General features: G+C 56.4%; 1 protein-coding gene across 1 annotated transcript in view; it reads right to left on the bottom strand.

The window, feature by feature from the left end:
- Positions 1–4,957: 4,957 nt before the first annotated feature.
- The window catches only part of TRPC7 (transient receptor potential cation channel subfamily C member 7), a 173,053-nt gene continuing 159,563 nt past the window's right edge, over positions 4,958–18,447 (bottom strand). Inside the window, exons 8-12 of the mRNA XM_062189952.1 lie at positions 17,458–17,653; positions 12,268–12,489; positions 11,599–11,679; positions 7,183–7,258; positions 4,958–5,127 (exon numbers count right to left, since the gene is read on the bottom strand). Of these exons, the coding sequence (XP_062045936.1) occupies positions 4,958–5,127; positions 7,183–7,258; positions 11,599–11,679; positions 12,268–12,489; positions 17,458–17,653 (745 nt within the window). The remainder of the gene's footprint in view (positions 5,128–7,182; positions 7,259–11,598; positions 11,680–12,267; positions 12,490–17,457; positions 17,654–18,447) is intronic.

Below are 18,447 nucleotides of genomic sequence, written 5' to 3'. Positions count from 1 at the left end.
GTGGGGCTGATGTTGTAGGTTGGGGCTGGTGCTGTGTGGGGCTGATGATGGTAGGTTGGGGCTGGTGCTGTGTGGGGCTGATGTTGTAGGTTGGGGCTGGTGCTGTGGTACAGCATGGGGCTGATGTTGTAGGTTGGGGCTGGCGCTGTGTGGGGCTGATGTTGTAGGTTGGGGCTGGTGCTGTTTGGGGCTGATGTTGTAGGTTGGGGCTGGTGCTGTGGTACAGCATGGGGCTGATGTTGTAGGTTGGGGCTGGTGCTGTTTGGGGCTGATGTTGTAGGTTGGGGCTGGTGCTGTGGTACAGCATGGGGCTGATGTTGTAGGTTGGGGCTGGTGCTGTGTGGGGCTGATGTTGTAGGTTGGGGCTGGTGCTGTGTGGGGCTGATGTTGTAGGTTGGGGCTGGCGCTGTGTGGGGCTGATGTTGTAGGTTGGGGCTGGTGCTGTGTGGGGCTGATGTTGGTAGGTTGGGGCTGGTGCTGTGTGGGGCTGATGTTGTAGGTTGGGGCTGGCGCTGTGTGGGGCTGATGTTGTAGGTTGGGGCTGGTGCTGTGGTACAGCATGGGGCTGATGTTGGTAGGTTGGGGCTGGTGCTGTGTGGGGCTGATGTTGTAGGTTGGGGCTGGTGCTGTGGTACAGCATGGGGCTGATGTTGGTAGGTTGGGGCTGGTGCTGTGTGGGGCTGATGTTGGTAGGTTGGGGCTGGTGCCATGGTACAATGCATTAAGCTGCTGCTTGCATTCTGTATTGAAGCTCCAGTTCAAGTCCTAGGCTGCTGCTTTTTCCAATCCAGCTCCCTGCTAATGTACCTGGGAAAGTAGCAGAAGATGTCCAACTGTTTGGGCCTCTGTACCCATGTGGGAGACCCAGATGGAGTTCCTGGTTCCTGGCTTCAGTCTGGCCTAACCTGACTGTTGCAGCCATTTGGGGAGCGAACCTGCTGATAGAAGATCCCCCCCACCCTGCCCCATACATAAACACAACTGTGCCTTTCTATCTCTCTTTAAGATTTATTTTATTTATTTGAAGGGCAGAATTAGAGACAGAGGGAAGTGGGGGAGGTGGGCCCTCCATCTGCTTGTTCACTCTCCAAATGGTCGCAATGGTTGGGCTGGGCCAAGCCAAAGCCAGGAGCCAGGAGCTTCTTCCTGGTCTCCCACATGAGCACAGGTGTTCAAGTACTTGGGCCATCTTCTGCTGCTTTTCCAGGCCATAAGCAGAGATCCAGACTGGAAGAGGAGCAGTCAAGACAAACCATATGGGATGCCGGCACAGCAGGTAGAGGCTTAGCCTAGTGCTGGCCTCCACTGTGCCTTTCAAATAAATATTTTACAAAAGTTAGTAGGATTTCCCACAGTGTGACACATCCTCAGATCTTCTGCTCCTAGGATGTGGATGAGGTTAGGTTGGTGTGGGGGCTTGCTATGCATCGGTAACCAGGGTGGGTGGTGGGTTCCATACCTGGCCGGCTTGCAAGAGTGCCTTCCCGCAGGTGCATCCGCACTGCTAGCGGGTAGGGGAGGGTGAGGATGAGCAGGGAGCAGATCCCACCTCCTTGCCATCTGGCCTCAGGGGCCCCTCAAACCCTGCCTTCCCCACAGGCATCAATCAGCCTGGGAGGAGAGGGTGGGCCCAGGGCCCGCTGACTGGCCACCAGACACTGAGTGCTCCCGGGCAGGGGGAGGGATGAAGGTGTGTGGTCACGGCTTCCCTGGGCCTGGCGGTGGCAGCCAGGGTTTCGCCTTGGGACCTGGTACCTGTCAGGGAGGGCAGGAGCTGGTCCTGGGTGGGTGCAGGCTGCTGCTGCAGTCCCCCCAGTGTGAGCACTTTAGCAGCAGCTCCCAGCACTACCGGGGCAGACTCTCGGGGATTTGCCGGGGCCTAGCGGGAACCACCAGAAGATGATTTGTGACGGCAGAACTCACTGCCTAACCGCTGCTTACCCCAGAGGCCTGGCCAGGGGGCTGCTCCTCCCAAGCCCCAAGCACAGTGACCCCTGCTGGGGAAGGGGCGAGGCCTCCTCTGGGCTGTGTCTGGGAGGGAGATGGGGCGCAGGTGCAGCCACGCCTGGGCTGAGAGGTGGTGGTGGCGGCGGCGGCAGCAGCAGCAGCAGTGGCCTGCAGTTTTTGCTAACCCCCTGGAGTTTTTCAGGTCCATTGGTGCCTCCTCCTTGTCCTGTGCCAGTCCCCAGCGGGGAATTAAGTACACCCAGCCACCACACTGGGCTCCCCCAGCAGACACTGCACACACCTGTGGTTGGGATGGCACGGACAGGGGCAGTATGCACACGTGGGCGGGGTCCTCTACATCCTCCCCTCTCTGGCCTGAGGCCCTGGGCTGCTATCATTCTCCATCCTCTGGCTTGGTTTCCCTACCTGGCTCTTTCAGCACCGCCCTGAGATGGGAGGTGAGGGATGTCAGTGCCTGGAAAAACACCCTCGAGTCATCCCGGCTGCAGGCTCCTGAGCTCCACCAGCCATCGTCCCCGGCCTCTGCACAGCTCTCCAGCAAAGAGGCTGCCAGCCCTGCCTGCTCCATCCGCCCGGCAGCCCTGCACGGGTCCCTGGGCCACCTTGTCCCGCTGCCGTGGAATCGAAAGCCTCAGGGATGGTGCCAGTTTTCTGGCCCGGTTTTTAATTACGCACTGGGACTTGTTTTCCTTTATCTCTGCAAGGAGCAGATTTGAGACTTAGGTTTAATAGGAAAAGGGTGCCCACAGTTTGAAAATGGGGTTGCCAGCTGTCTCTGGTTGAAGGCAGATAGGGAAATTGAATAATGTGTCGCAGATGACTTTATCAGCATTCGAATGAAGGTAGTGGGAGATCTGAAGGAAAATCTCCCAGAAACGCCGGAGACAGCCCGTGCGCTTTCCACGACGCGCGTGGGCCAGGCTGGAAAAGGAGCCCTGCTGGCCACATCGAGCTCCGCCCCCGAACTCGGCCAGGGGCTGAGCAGATGCCGGCCGGATGAATCCACTCCGCAGCCATCTGTAGGCCTCGGGGTGTGGCGAGTAGCTGAGACTCGCGGAGCAGAATAGCACAGGACAAGCACAGCCTCGGAAGGGCACTGGAGAACTCGAATGTTCTTGGAAATCCATCCGCGGTCCCCCACGGACCCCAGGCGCAAAGCTCCTGGGCCAGAGTCAGGTAAACACCCGTGCACGGGGCCTGCCCACTGCCCCTGCCGGACGCCTTGCTTCTGTTGTGTTTGCGCACAGGGCAGTGAGCCACAGCTCAGCTACATCTTCTCAGGGCCTTGGGCCCCCAGATATGAGGAGATCTGGCGAGGCGGGACCTGGATGCCTGTGGCCGCAGAGGGCTGGGCCGAGTGCCTAGCTTGTGGGAGCCCTCCTACCCCCTCAGGGCTGGCACCAGCTGCACTTCTGTCTGCCACCTCCTCGGATCTGCTGTTTTCTTGTAGCACAGTAAGGGAGAAGCGTGTGCCCCTGGAGGTATAAGAAGGTACTTGAGAAAATGTGTAGGAAAATGGAATTAAAAGATTTCATTTTGGGGCAAAAACGATTTGAGATTTTGTAGATTTGTGTAACTGAGGACCTGTCAGACACAAATGACATCATAGAGTAACATTAGTAGACACTCTAGACCTGGTAGTTAAGCTCAAATCCTATCTCAGGGTCTTTTTGCTCCAGTTACCACTGGACTTTAAACCTGGAGAATGGGACTGAAGTAGTAAAGTTTTGTTTATCAAGATAACAAAAATCACATTTACAAATTTTATCCTGTAAATTTTTTTTCAAAAAAAAAAAAATTTGAAGGCTGTGCCTAGATCTGAGCTTTCTAAAGATGGCTGGTATACATCTAAATACAAGCATCACACACGTGCAGGGGTGTGTGTGTGTGTGTGTGCGTGCTAATTGTTCTCCTCTCCAGCATCTGCAAGGCATCTGTATTTGTCACCGAGACCCTCCTCCCAGGGCTGCTGAGCATCCCCTGGTCCCTGGTCCGGGGCATGGAGCCCTGGGTGCAGACCCTGCTGCTCATCTGGGCACCATGACTCCTGGGTGATGGTGGTCGCTTCTCTAACCTGAGCATGGTGGCATTGTCTGGGACCGGGCGCCCTCTGGTGGCCGCCTCTCCACCCACAGCTGGGCCCCTCCATTCCCAGGGGAGGATGCTTTCCAGGAAGGCTGGGTGGGGGAGGGTGACCTCCCACTTCCCTCCCCATCCCTGTGCCTTCTTCCTGACCTTTGCAAACTTGGGATAGGAGGCGGGGCTTGGAGGTGGTGGCTGGGGCCAGCAACTCGCTGGGGGTCCTGGCTGCAGGCTCTGTGGGGTGGCCCCCCTCACCAGGGCGTCCAGGGCCAGGGTTTCCAGGTCACTCCCAGACAGGGCACAGCATCTCCCCAGGCGAGGATGAGGTAATTTTTATTTCTTTCCATTTTAGGTAAAAATAGTAAATACAAGATAATAAAGGTAAAAATACATCATTTGGAATTTGGTGTTGTTTTCTAAACAGCACTACCTACAGTACAATTTTTGATTTAGGATTTTTAAACTTTTTTTTTATAAACAAATAGAACTATGTTGCTATTAGGCTATCTGTGTTCTCGTCTGGCACTTAAGAGTAGGTCACAGGTCACCTCCCGGTTCTGCAGTTTGGGGGTGGGGTGGGGGAGGGGCATGGGATGAGGTCTTGGTCGTCCCCGACACGCAGAGCTGTGGCCCAGGGTGGTGGGAGGGCACGTGTGTGCATCCAGGATGGCCTTTGCCTGCTGTGGACACAGGGATGCAGCTCACTGTGTCGGGACTGGAGGTCTCACCGGTGTCGGGGCACATCCCCTCCTCGTGTGGCAGCTTGGCTTACCCCACGGCCTCGACCGACACCACTGCTGGGCCCAGGCAGGCCGCTGGGCCCGAGGAGTCGCCAGCGGGTCCCCTCTGTGTCCTGGGGGCAGCCTGGCCGTGGAATGCTGGTAGAAGTCGCAGGGGCGGAGGGCTGCTAGATGTCCTTGCCCTTGTTGACGCGGAGGTGGTCTTTGTTTAGGTTCTTGCCGAACTTGTCGCTGAGCTGTTGGATGAGATCCGCCAGCTCGCCGGTGGCCTGCGACTTCTCCTCCAGCAGCTCGTAGCGCAGGCTGGAGATGTCTTGCTTGATCTCCTTGAGCTCGCCTGCGAGGACAGACAGCATTTGGCTGAGTGTGAGCAGGAAGGGGCCCAGGCCTCGGGCATGGGGGTCACGCAGCCCCCAGGGTGGAGGCGAGGCCGCGGGAGATGTGTTTTGATGCCAGCCCCACCGCCCTCGGAAGGGCGAGGTGTCCATCACAGCCCCTCTGCTCCCTGAGAGCTGTGAGGCGGCACACATTTCATGGTGGGCTCGTGGGATCCCCGCTCTCCGAGCCGCACCCTCAGGGACTGTGCTCTGCTGTCATTTACGGGGTCGGGGGCGGGGGAGAAACCCCAGGAGCCTGAGCAGCCTTGGAGACGGCCACCTCCCGGGAGGGAGCCCAGCCACACAGCCTTGCCGCGCCAGCCATCAGAGCTGCCTGCTTCCGCAGCACCGGGCCACCAAGCGGGCCTTTCACGCTTGACTACCACAGTGAGCCATGGGAGCCACATGGGCAGAAGCCCAGGGGCTTGGGGACCATTTTCAAGAACCATGAGGAGGGGTCGGCAGCATCTTTGCTGAGCCTGCCTGGGGCGGAGCCGCTGTCTTGACGCACTATTTGGGGCTGCTTTTCAGGGATGCTTCTCGAGAGACTTAATGCTGCGGTTGGATCCGTCTGACAGATGCAAACACCCCAATTTCCTTTGCATCAGGTGCTTCACCAAGCCCTGGTTTCACAGTGGCATTTAAGTGGCATGGCACCCGGGTCTCTCACTTTTCTATACCCATCCACAGTGGCTTCAGTCACGGTCACACACCGCCTGAGGCTGGTGGGCGGACACCCAGGCATCTTATGTGCGAGCCGCAGCAGCAGGGGCGGGACCATGGCTGCCAGTCAGCCACCTGCAGCGTCAGGCTGCGCCCGGGACACAGAGGAGGACCAGCTGGTGGCCAGGCTCCGGCCACATGGGCCACACAGGAGGAAGGCTGCGGTATGGATGGGGATGGGGCCCCATCTAGGTAGTGAACATTTACCCTCAGTGTCTGATGGAGATTAATGGCCTGGGGTGAAGTCACTCTTAAAAATTGACTGGAAAATCACCCCAGCCTTGAAGATAATGTCCTTTGGACGTTCAGTGTGCCTCTGAGTCCCCTCCAGGCGGGAGCCCCGTGCAGACCCCAGCCCCCACCCCGGGGCCATGGTCAGGTCTGGAGTCTGTAGTTCTGACAGCCGGCTTGGAGGTGGTCGGCACCCTGAGACATGCTGCTGGCTGTCACAGCCGCAGACAGGGGGCCGAGCCAAGGGCAGACCCACAGGCAGTGAGCCGCCTGCCCTCTGCGTGTGCGTCCATGGGGCGCAGGTGGGCACGGGATTCTGGGACAGGAGGCCGACTCAGAACGGCTGTCACTGTGGTAGCCACGTTGTGTCCCCCCGCCCTGTGCAGTGGGTCCACATCCTCCTGACTGGCAATCCACCTGCTAGAGTGGCGACATCAGCGAGCAAGGTGGCCATTCTGGGTCATCTGGTGGGCCCAGTCTAACGCCGGAATCCTCGGAAGTAGGGGAGGAAGGCGGCAGAGCGGGGCGGAGCAGTGGGAGGCCCAGGCAAGTGAGGCGGGGGTGGCAGGAGCAGCAGGCTGCAGGCTCTGAGGTGTGGACCAGGCCAGGGCAGCCCTGGAGGCTGCCGGCTAGGAAAACGGAGACTGCAGGCCCACAACCCTGCATCATGCAGACGCCCTCCTGGGCACGGAAACTGCCCGCTGCCTGCTGTGGTTGGAACAAGAACCGTTTGCTGAACTCACGAGCTCACTTGCGCCCCCTAGTCCTGGGCTCATGGTGATCCGGTTAGGTCGCCAGGGTGGAGGCTGTGTGACTGAATCCCGTGGCGGTGCGGGAAGAGGGAGTGGGGCCCACAGACAGGGCTGTCCCCACCCCCACCACGGTGAGACAGAGCGGCACCTCCAGATGCCGGAGCCAGAAGCCTCTTAGGGGCATTAGAATGAGGGGAGGCTGAATGATGCGGTCTCCCAGCAACGCCGGGACCCCCGGGACCTCCATGCCCTGAGACCCCATCTGATGCCCAGGCCACAGAGCGGATGCTGCGGGCACTGGCCACTCACCTTCATTGACCTCGTCATTTTCTCTGTCCACTTGGGCCTTCAGGACGTACCTTTTGATGAGGCGTTTCATGATTTTCTGAAACGTGAAGGAGAGAGGGGATCATAGAAGCCTGGCCCGGGCAGCGCCATGCCGCCTCCCCCTGTGGCACCTCCCTCTGCAGGGGTGGCCTGCCTTTGGGGGAGGGTGGGGAGCCTGGCCAGCCTGGCTGCTTACCAACCCCTCCGCCCAGGAGCCAGTGTCCACCTAACACTGGGGTTAAGACCAGAACACCTGTCCTGAGCCAAGCTGATGGAGGGTGGGGATATGAGTCATCTGGGTTCCATGGTCCTGCTCCACCCTGGGGAGGTCGCAGCCAGCCAGCCAGTCAGACACAGCTGCATCCCTTGGAGGTGACGGCCGGCAGGTGCACTGCCCGTGAGCGGACATCTACAGAAATCAGGCCCTGGTTCTCGGAAAATTCCCACTAGAAGCAGCAGCGCCTGCAGCCCGGGGGTGGGGTGCAGAGGGTGGCCTCTGGAAACTGCACGGAGATGCCGCTTCCCACGAAGCCCCTTAGGCCTGGCACTGCACTTCCGGCCATGCTGGAGAAGGGTGGTTCTATTTATTGCGCAGAAGCTGTGCTCTTTAAGCAAACGAGGCAGGAATAAACGCTCAGCACATGCCAAGAATACAGCCAAGTGTAAGAGTGACTACAGGAGCTGAACTTTGGATTTTGCCAGCTCCTCGTTCCAGGGTTCCTGTGAAATCACACGAGTTAAAAGTGCCTGCTGGCTGGGCCTGCTGACGCCAAGAGCTGAGCAGCAGGGACGAGAGGGTGGGATTTCCCTGCTCCCTGGGCCTGCCCGTGTGTCAGCACCTGAGGACGGAGCAGAGCGTTTTGCACACGGAAGAACCCACAGGGACCTGGAGTCTGACCTTGCTTTGGTGCGTGAAGTTGAGCAGCCTGCTCAGTTCTCTCTGACTAGTCGGGTTCAAGACAAAACAGGGGCAAGGGTCTGGATGCCTAGGACGGAACCAGGGGGGTTCACGGACCATCACCGAGCCGTGGCCATCGCTCCAGTGAGGACTGCACCCAGGAGCCGGCTCTAGCCTGTGCTTCCGCGACTCCCGGGTTTGTGCGAAGGCGCTCAGCCCTGAGCCGCACCCCCTGCTCCCAGACCCCCGGCTCTGTGCTGCCGTCTAACTTCCCGTGGGACAGCAGCAAGCTGCCTTCGAGCTGCTCCTTCTCAGGGAGGCCTGGGTCTGGTCAGATGAGTGCTAGAGCCTCCGTGGGCATTCTGCCAGCCGATAACGCGGATTGTCCGGGTCGGATGGGCAGAGAGCGTTCCAGGATGCCTGGCGCTGTTTTCACTTTGAGTTGTGAAAACAAAACCAAAGTGTCTTCAGGGTCGAAGCCCCCCGCCGCCCCAGCCCCCATATCTAAATCTCTGTCCTTGTCACTGTGTGACTCGCGCGTGTTCTTCCTCTGCAAACTTTCAGGGTGGCACAGGTTAAAGCGATCTAGCTCCATTCTACTGCCTCTTCAGAGAAAACCTCAAGAATGAGGAGTTTGGGGCTTCGTCAGTGAGCGAGTCCCAACACTGAGGGTGTATGGTGTACAGCGGAGCACCGGAGGCGGGCGGAGAACCGGCACTGGGCGGAACCTTCCCAGCGGCAGCCGCAATCCCAGTGTCTCCTGTCTACCATGCTCCCTGTGTTCCTGAGCAGCTAGAGTAAAAATAGCCGGCAGCGTTTACCCCAAGTGCAGAATGTGCCCCTCAAGCCCTACATGTTCTGAGTAGGTGAGAGCCTGCTCACCAGCCTCCTCCAGGGGCAGGAAGAAACGGTGGAAAAGAAGCAAAGAAACAAAGCATTGAATGCTTCCTGCGGGCCAGGGCTGTGTTAGCCTCAGTCACAAAAAATGGTCTCATCCAGGCCTCCCAGAATCAGAGTGAGAGGGCAGCTGTTAGGCTCAGAGAGGGAGCTGAATTCTCCAAGGTCACACAGCCAAGAAGTGGCAGGTTTGGGACCTAACCAAGGTGGAAACCAAAGCTGGGGTTTCTACAGCTTCTGAGAAAGGCTAGGTGCACATGGTAAGGGAATGAGATGCAGTACTCAGTCCCCGGCTCCCATTAGTCAAGAGAGGATTCGAGCCCCTTCTGGTACCAAGTCTTTGTGTGCACGCAGGAGGAAGCCTTGCTAGGCCTCACAGGGTGGTCCCTGCTGGGGGAAGGGAGCCACTGGCATGGCATTGGCACCAGGGCTCATGGCCCACTCTGGACCACTGGATGCTTGCACGAGCTAGGGTTCTGCAGACTCGGTGCTCGTTCACAGTCAAACCCTCAGCACGTATTACGATCATAGGTGCTTCCAGTGGAAGCAGAATCCGATGAGCTGAAGAAGTGCGGGGACGCTGACTGGCCGCCCTACCCCAGGTCACTGTAAAGGCAGCAGGGAGAGCAGCGTGGCCGCCGGCTGGTTCTTAGCAACCTCAAGCTCTCCTAGGGCTCTTCCTTCTCGCCGGTGCACGCACGTTAGACAAGCTGGGATCTGCAAGGCCAAGATGCCCGTGCTGCCGCCAGGAGGTCTGCAGGGGCTGCATCACAGTTCAGCCGGCTGTGTGACCTTGGCCATGCAGCCTCGGTTCCCTCATCTGTTAAATGGGTTTAAGGAAGTGCCTCTCTCCCAGGGATTGGCGAGGCTACCCCTGGCCTGGGGGTTAGCATGCTCTCTGCTGTCTTTCAGCATTGTCTCAAGGTTTATTCCCAACGTGAGCAGACAGGAAGACGCTGGGAAGTAACCAGGCAGGGCTGAGCCGAGGGCCCCTGTGCGGATGCAGGGTACTCCCAGCCCCTGGCTGCTGTGCCCTCAGCCCTTTGCCTCTGATGCCTGCTGGCTCGGTTTTTTCTTTCTTCTTTTCTGTGACAACTATGAATAAGTAGCCCCAGGCCTTCCTGCATGGATTCATAACATAGCAAGGTGAGCAGAATTTTCCAAGGTCATCGCTAGCCTGAGGCTGCACACCTCCGGATCTCTGTAATCAGGGCAGGAAGTGCAGGGGAGAGTTAAGGCAGCAGAGACTCAACCGGCGATGATGGAAGCTGATTGGGAAAATGGTCTCGTTGAGGGAGGATTCATCCTGGGTACAGGACGTTCACACATCATCAGTCTTCTGTTATCTCAGAGGCTGATTGTGCTCTGAACCCAGGAGAGATTTGGCCCTAACCCGTCCAGGGTTCTCTATCTTTTCCATGACACGAATAATCTATACTTCTCCCTGAGAAGTTGAGAAATAACAATCCCTCCAGTGATCAAAGGATTTGGCCGCCTGTAACATAACTCAAAGCAGATCATACTGGGCAGTTGCAATTTTGTGCACGATTAAGTATAAGATTTGCTCATGGCCGATTTTTAGCCTGTGTCATCCGATAAAACTCTTAAGTGCTTTGAGGGCTGAGCTGTTTCTTAATTGTACAATTAAATCCTTCTAACTGCACAGCTGGCTTCTGAAACCTGGAGGGTTAGCTGTCTGCAAGATGCCGGCTTTGTAATCGCTCCTTTTGGGAAGGGGGCACCAGGGACAGTCCCCCAGGCCCAAAGGAAAGCTTGGGACAGATTCAGATTGACATCTGGTAAGAAATGATCAGCATGGATGAAACTGCTGATCCTGGAGAGGAGGGCGGCAGGGAACGCGTGGGCTGCGCTTCTGGACTCCATAGCCACAGCTGCCACTGATCAGGGGCTCCCGGGCCACTGCGCTCCGGCCTGGAGCTCTGGCGCTCACTTGCAAAGTAGCGCCAGTGCTGCAAGCAGGAAAGGGCTGGTAAAAATCTCTCCCCCACAGCTGTAGCAGGCTGGCAGTCGAAGGCTAGCCGCCCACGGGAGACCCCCGTATCCAGCCCTTCAGTGTTCCCCCTGCGCCCCCTCCTAGAGAAGTTAGATTGAATGCACCTGATCCACGTGCGGATGCTGGCCTGGCCCTGCCCTCCTGCCCGCTCTCCTGCTCTCCTCGGCTCCCTGGCCCCAGCTGCTCGGCACTGGTCACGTGTCTCCCCTCGGGCCTCTCATGCTTCTATCCTCTACCTGCGACCCCTTCCCACCTGTGAGGTCCTGCTTCCCATCCTCTCGCTCTGAAGGCTGTGTCTAAGCAGGGGCTCCCTGTTTCTCGCCATTTCGAAGGCTGTGTTCTTGGCACTCTGCCTAATCCGAATTACATATTCTCTGTGTGTTCCCGTGTTCACTGTCTCTCCTTCCTAGACACAGGTGCCACCGAGGGAGGAACCACGTTTGCAGCCACAGTAAGTGCCTGGCTTGTGGTAGCCACTCAGAACATTCTGCTCCGGGCATGCTGTGTGCTGGGGGTGACCCAGCCGTGTGACTAGCTCCGTGTCCTGGTGGCATCCACTTCCGTCCACGCGTGGGAAAGGGGTGGTTACCTGGTATCTGGTGGGCTTGCTGAAAGTGTTGTTTGCTGTCAGGTTCTCAGAATTCCTCATGCCGGCTTGGTAGCGAGTCTTCTGGGGAAAAATAGAAACATACATGCATACTTACATGCGTGCTTGATTACACACATGCGCACACAGTGGGGCCTGAGCACTGTGCACATAGGGGGCTGCCTCTCCAGGGGTTCTTCCCAGCACACAGTTCTGGAGACTCTGCTCTGTGGATGTTAACTAGGGCTGCGGGGCAGCGTTTGGCCAGCTCTGTTCAGGAAGCCCTGGGGTAAAGCTGTGTGGGTGTCTCTCCAGAGGCCTCCTGAGACGCTCGGCTACACTAACAAACACTAAAACTCTGCAGCAGGGGCAGGTGCTGGGCCGGGGAAGCTTTTTCTCAGCTCCTTCCTGGGAAGGGCTACTGCACACCCAGCCGGCTGAGAAGTTCCCTTCCCTGGGGCCGCGGCTCAGCCAGGCAGCCCGCTAAGGCCCAGGTGACTTCTCCAAGGACCTTCAAGGAGAAGGGGCTTTGCTGCTGTGCCCAGCAGACTCCACGAAGCCACAGCTCCTCCAGCTCCTGCTTCCTTCGCGCCAGGGCCTGCCAAACACACACGACTCCCTCCTCCCCGCCACCTGCGGCCTCCTCTCGCCCCACCCACCCGTGCCACCTACCCTGAATTTAGAATTCAGCATGCCCATTTCAAGGTCATTTTCACAGCTTTTGGCCTTAGATTTGCAGAGTTTTATGAGGCACCTCTTGATTCTCATTATGAGATAATAGAACGATTTAGGACTTGGCACTAGGTTAAAGGGAGCAGGTAGCGTTCTTCCTTCGTCAAAGTAAGACAGCCAGAGCTTCGCGCGGGCAAACTTCCACTCCACGTCTGCATCCTCCTGTGGGCAAGGGAAACCACAGCACACCATCAAAGGCCACCATCCACCAGCTGAGCCGGGGGCGCGCGCCGCCGCCTCTGGGGCCGTCACCCTCCGCACAGTCTAAGCACGGGGCCTTTGCTCTCCACAGGCACCCAGGGCCTCCTAAAGTTCTCTGCCGGCCTCCTTGGGACTCAGCGCTGAAAACCCTCAGCCAGCTCACGCCACGCGCCGTGTTCTGCCCGGGACACACGCCCCGCCGTTGTACGTTTGCAGCTTCCCCCACTGCCAGTTCAGCGTGTTACCCTCTGATTTCTCCAGCTGTGCTGGCTGGCTCACTGCCCGCCACTGCACTGACGTGTGTGTGCTTTAGAGAGGCGCTGCCCAGCAGAAACGCAGGCCACGAGGCGGAGCCACCAGGTGAGTTTCAGTTTTCTGCTTGTCACATTGTAATAAGAAAAATTAATTTCAGTGATGTAATGGGGTTTAGTCTATCAGATTCAAACGTTTTGTTAACATGTAACTGTTATAAAAAATATTGAGGAGGTAGCCTGCCTTTTTTTCTTCCACGTGCTATGTTTTTGAAATCCAACATGGTGTTTTTACGTAAAGCATATCTCAATCTGGAATAGCCATGTTTTAACTTTTTTTGAAAATTTGTTTACTTTCATTTTATTTTACACACACACACACACACACAGAGCTCTTCCACCACCTGCTGGTTCACTTCACAAATGCTCACAACAGCTAGGGCTGGGCCAGGCCAAAGCCAGGAGCCTGGCACTCAGTCTGGGTCTCCCACGTGGATGGCTGGGATGCAGTTACTTGAGCCATCACCTGATGCCTCCCGGCGTGCACCTCAGCAGGAACCTGGCATTGGCCGAGGAGCCAGCCCTCCACTCAGGCCCTCCGTTATGGAATGCAGGCCTTCCAAGCAGCAAATTAACCATGATGCCAAACGCCAGCCACGAGGAAACACATCTGAAGTACTGAACAGGGACGCAGGGTTCGAGACGACCGTATTGGACAACACAGTGTATTTATCAGTGCATTCCTTGTTGGTCAGAAAGCTGCCTGTGAGGATGTGGTTCAAGGAGAGCAAGCCTGACTGTGGTTTGTAGGGGGAGGTCCAGCCAAGTTCTCTTCCCTGCTGGAGGGCTTAGCTTCCAGCCCAGGGTCAGCTCCTCTGTCTGGGTCACACAGAGTGCTGAGTGACCACTGAGATACAGCAGGAGTTTTTCCAGAGAAGCCTCCGTGGACCGCTGTCTTTGGAGGGCAGTTTGAGGCCTGGCAGGAGGGTGGGATTAGGAATCAGGCCTGGCTTGCAAAGCCCTTATTTAACTGTGTGGCTTTAGGCCAGCCTTGGGCTCGCTCATCCGTGCAACGGACAGCCCTGAGGTTGGCACTGGGCCTGTGCTCATTCCCACAGATAATGGTTACACAGCAAGGTAGCACCGGGTACCCCATAAGGAAAAGGTCACGATGAAGACCACTGGGTTTGCTTTGCTTAGGAGTGACACCTGGCCTGATCTATCTGGGGGCGTCTTTTTGAGTCAGAAGCTTTGTGAGGGCAGAGGACATGCCTGGTCTCCCTGCACAGTGCACCTGAGAGGAAGGGTGGTGCGGTGGTGAGCGCATGGGTTCCGGAGCGCACTTGGGTTCCTTACTAGCTGTGTCCCACCCATGGCAGGTGCCTTGGCCCCCCGGGTCTCAGTTGTCTCTTCTGGGCAATGAGGATGATAATCTTCCTGACACGGTTGTGAGGGTTAAAAGAGTTAATGCCTAAGAGACACTTAACAGTGCCAGGCATTTAGGAAGCTCTTAGTAAATGCGATTTTCACCTCTGTGGCCTAGCTCAGGCCAGCAGTCCACCTGGAGTCATTTAGCTCACGTTTATCCAGTGCCTGTGCTCACAGCCCACACCTGGGTGGAACACACTGTCTGGCCAGTGGCCTGAGTCTGCTTGGCAGCTCGGCAGCTCGGCAGCTGGCCTTGACCTCGAGCTGTGTAAAGAGCTGGGGAGGTTCTCCGAGGCGGCCCCGCCTGGCCTGGGGTTGGGGCAGGCTGCCTCATGGCGGTGGTTTGAGCTGTCTTTCTCAGCCAGGTCAGGTGTGCGAGGGTGGGGGCTTGAGAACAAGCGGGAGTTAAGTAGTGGGAGAGGCGGTGAGAAGTCGGAGACTCGAGAAAGCTGGCAGGAACAGGCAGGGGAGAGAGGCTGGGGGCTGGGAAGTGAGATGGAGGGAGAATGTTAGGTTCCTTTTTTGTACGATCAAGAGACTTACTTAAATGCCAAGAGGAAGGATTAGGGAGAGATGAAGATGTGGGCGGGGCAGGGCTAAGGCACAGGGTCTGGCTGCTGGGGGGGCTAAAAGAAGAGAGCCAGGGCCCCAGGCAGGGCTACTGTGGTGGCGGAGGCAGGGGGAGGCGAGCCCCGAGTGCTCGGGGGACGATTTACAAACCTTCACCTCCTCAAAGCTAAGTGTGCTCACGCGTCCCTGCCCTTCCTGGTGCTACCTCTCAGGTCCACTGAGACAGGCGGGGCCGTGTGCTTTCGCCCGGCGCAGGAGCTGTCCAGAGCCTGCAGGGGTGCTGTGGGCAGCGGTGAGCTTGCCCCATCTCCAGCACTGCTCTGTGGTGGGAGGACTTGAACATGAGTTGGAGGGCTTGCCTTGATCCTGTCTTTCACAGCCAACCACGCAGTTCCCATGGTACAGTCATCGGGGTCAAAGCAGGGCATGCTTGCTGGCGGGTGGCACGCTGCCCAGGGTGACGGGACAGAGAGGCAAGGATTTTCTAGGCGCCATCTAGCTTTCTCTTGCACTTGTGGAAACTGAGGCCCAGCAGGGCAGGGAGACCAGCTGGTGGCAGCCCTTTATCTGCATGGGTTTCCAAACAGGTAAACACAGTTTCAAAACCTTAGGCCATTGGCCCACCTGCACAGGGCTACATTCTCCCAGGGGGGAGGGGCGGGGCCGGTGGTCCTTTCACCGTCCTCTCACTGTGTTGCTCTTGCTGCTCCACCCGTGCTGGGCAGTGCTGAGCAATACCATGCGGTTTCACCCTGCCCTGCCTCGGCATGGCCGCTCCTGCCATTTGGAAAATTCTCCTTTGGGGCTTGCTCGTGAGATCCATGTGTGGAAGCCCTAATGCCTGACACCTTGGGTTGTGACTGTTTGGAGATGGAACTTTGACAGAAGTGATGAAGGCTAAGTGAAGTCGTATGGTGGGACTCTAATCCAACAGAACCCATGGAAATGCCATGGTGAGCACACACTAGGCCAAGGAGAGAGGCTTCAGAAGAAACTCCAGGTACTAACACCTTGATCTTGCTCCAGCCTTCAGGACCAGGAGATAAACTTCCGATCTTCAAGCCACATAGTTGGCAGTACTTTCTATGACAGCTACAGAAAACTCATATATAGAGGCCTTCATTTTTTTCTCTCTGAGAAACACACAGGGCCAGTGTTTGGTGTAGTGGTTAAGATACCATTTGGGATGCTCACATCCACTACTGGAAAGCCTGGGTTCAAGATTTGACTTTACTTTGAATCCCTGCTTCCTGCTAATGCACACCCAGGGGGGAAGCAAGTCATGGGTTTCCCCCATGTGGAGACCTGCATTGAGTTCCTAGCTCCTGGCTTGGGCCTGACCCAGCCCTGGCTGTTGCAGGCATTTGGGGAGTGAACCAGGGGATGGAAGGTCTTTCTCTCTCTCTTGCTCTCTGCCTTTCAAATAAACAAAGCAACAAGACATTGAGTAGAATTTGAATTAAGAAAACACAAATGATGGTTTCTTCTAATTTTAGTACACAGGTGTGTATTTGTGTGTCTCCATTTGCATTGCTATATAAGTGAAGCTTTCCGGTAGATATTACTTTACAACTTACATTTTCTTCACTTAATTATATCTTAGGAGGGTCTCCCACACTATTATAAAAAGGGTTTTCTGCCTGAATGTACAGCATTGTGAACTGTGTCTCGAACATTCTGGTACCGATAGGCTATTTCCAGGTGTTGGAATGCCACCGATGGAACGTCATATGCATGCATGCATGCATGGATCTATTCCCAGGATTGGAATTGCTCAGTCAGTGTAGTTCATTTACAGTTTGGAGCCTACTTATTTAGTTTTATAATCAGTGAACCCATAGCATGCTTTACAGAGCACAGAGGGTATGAGCGGAAGGGCCTCTGGCGAAGGCGCCCCTCCCCTCCCCTCTCAGCAGGTGCCTTCCTCTTGGGCCCTGCACAGGTTTTCTGCCTTCAGTCACACACGAGCGTGCTTCCCTGTATCTTCCTCCCTTACACTGTGTGCATTGTGCTGCAACCTGATTCTGTCCTCCCAACACTGCTGCTTGGCTCTCTTTCCCCAGCAGCACATAGGATATCCTGTTGTTCTGATAAGTCAGGAGCCTAACGAGGTCTCCAATAGAGCGTCACTTCGCTTGTCTTCATTCGTTGCTGCTCTAAACAAAGCTTAAGTCAGTAGCTTATGGTTTGTATGCTTTGGATTTTGATTAATTGCCTCCTGATACAGTCTCTTGACCTCCCTGTTTGTCTGGAAAAATTGTTTTCATTTGTAAATGGCCTTTGAGTGTCACCTCTGGAACCTTACTCCCCACTGCGTGTCAAGTACTGTCTTTGCTTGTCCGCACCTGGCCATTGCAGCCCTGGCCCCGGGGCATGGTAATTTGTTGATGGCCACATCTGTGACCTCCTCCAGCACAGGGACAGTGTCTTAGTCCATCTCTGTCGCTGGCGCCTAGCACGGTCTTGGCACACAGCACGCACTTAACAGAAGATACGTGAGAGGCAGAAGGGGTGGGGGCTGAAAGAGCTGTTCCGCCATGCCCTGGGCTGCCAGCAGGAAGAACGCCCGTGGTTTGTTGTGCTGGCTTCAGTTTTAACAACACACGTCATGCTCATGGCTGCCCACGTCAGTGTCAGCCAAGCCAAGGGGGAGAGCGCGTTTCCCGTGCACTGGCCTTACCTCGATTTCCTGATAGGAGTTGTTGATCATGGCGATCAGCATGTTGAGCAGCACTACCACCATGGTGACGTTATAAACGCCGTAGAGAACGTAGCCGATGTTCTCAATGAACTTGTGGTCGTATTTCAGCACCACCGAGATCACTTCCGATAAGCCGAATATGGACCAAAATAAGGTTTTAAAACTTTCTTCAACCCTACAAGGAAGCAGACAGTCCTTTTACAGTTTGCACGGGGCTCACGCTTCTTCCGTGAAAGTTGCCACCAGTGTAGAGTTGGTGTCTGCTGGAGCGGGGCTGGGACGGCTGGGGGTGGGCTGCACGCTCAAATAAGGAGCCCTTCAGATCTCTGCAGAGTATTAGACAAGGCAGCCTCCTTCTTTGTCACTCAGTCCATTTCTTGGGACTCCTGGCTGTGGTTATCATTTTCATCTTGCTCTAATTAATGAAAAATTTAAAATTAAACACCAGGGCACCACAGCAAATGTTTGTTCTTAGGTGTTATTAGCCTCATGCTCTTCCGTCAATAGGCTCGGCAGTGTCTCAGGGGACACAGCTCCACGTGAAGGGGAGCTCTGTGGATGTGGGAGGTGCCCAGGGAGGGAGCTGGCATCCTTGGCGCCTTGCACCTGCTGGGTCCTTGACCCAGAGCAGCGCCCTAAGCCTCATGCCCCTCTGCAGTGTGCTCACTCACTCCCTCCATGCTGCATACCTGAGCCAGTCGTGTAGGTTCCGTCCTCTCAGCTCACCGAGGGAGATGGAGTGTGCTTTTTGAGGGCAGGTCAGGTAAGACCTGGCTTTTAGGGAGCTGCTCTTTGACCTCTTGAGATCCTGAGGTTACTGAAATATGATGGTTTTTAGTCGAAGGCTCAAGTGCCTGTCATAGTCCCTGCTTTATGGCTGTGAGCCCTGGGTAGGGCTGCTGACACAGAACCCAGGCTGAAGCTGGGTGGGTGGGGTGCTTTCGAACATGCAGTGGGAGCTGCTGGCCC

This window comes from Lepus europaeus, chromosome 4 (assembly GCF_033115175.1).
Source record: "Lepus europaeus isolate LE1 chromosome 4, mLepTim1.pri, whole genome shotgun sequence".
In the NCBI taxonomy this organism is placed as follows: domain Eukaryota; kingdom Metazoa; phylum Chordata; class Mammalia; order Lagomorpha; family Leporidae; genus Lepus; species Lepus europaeus.
The sequence above is the reverse complement of the archived record's forward strand: the minus strand, read 5'-3'. Positions and strand labels throughout refer to the sequence as shown.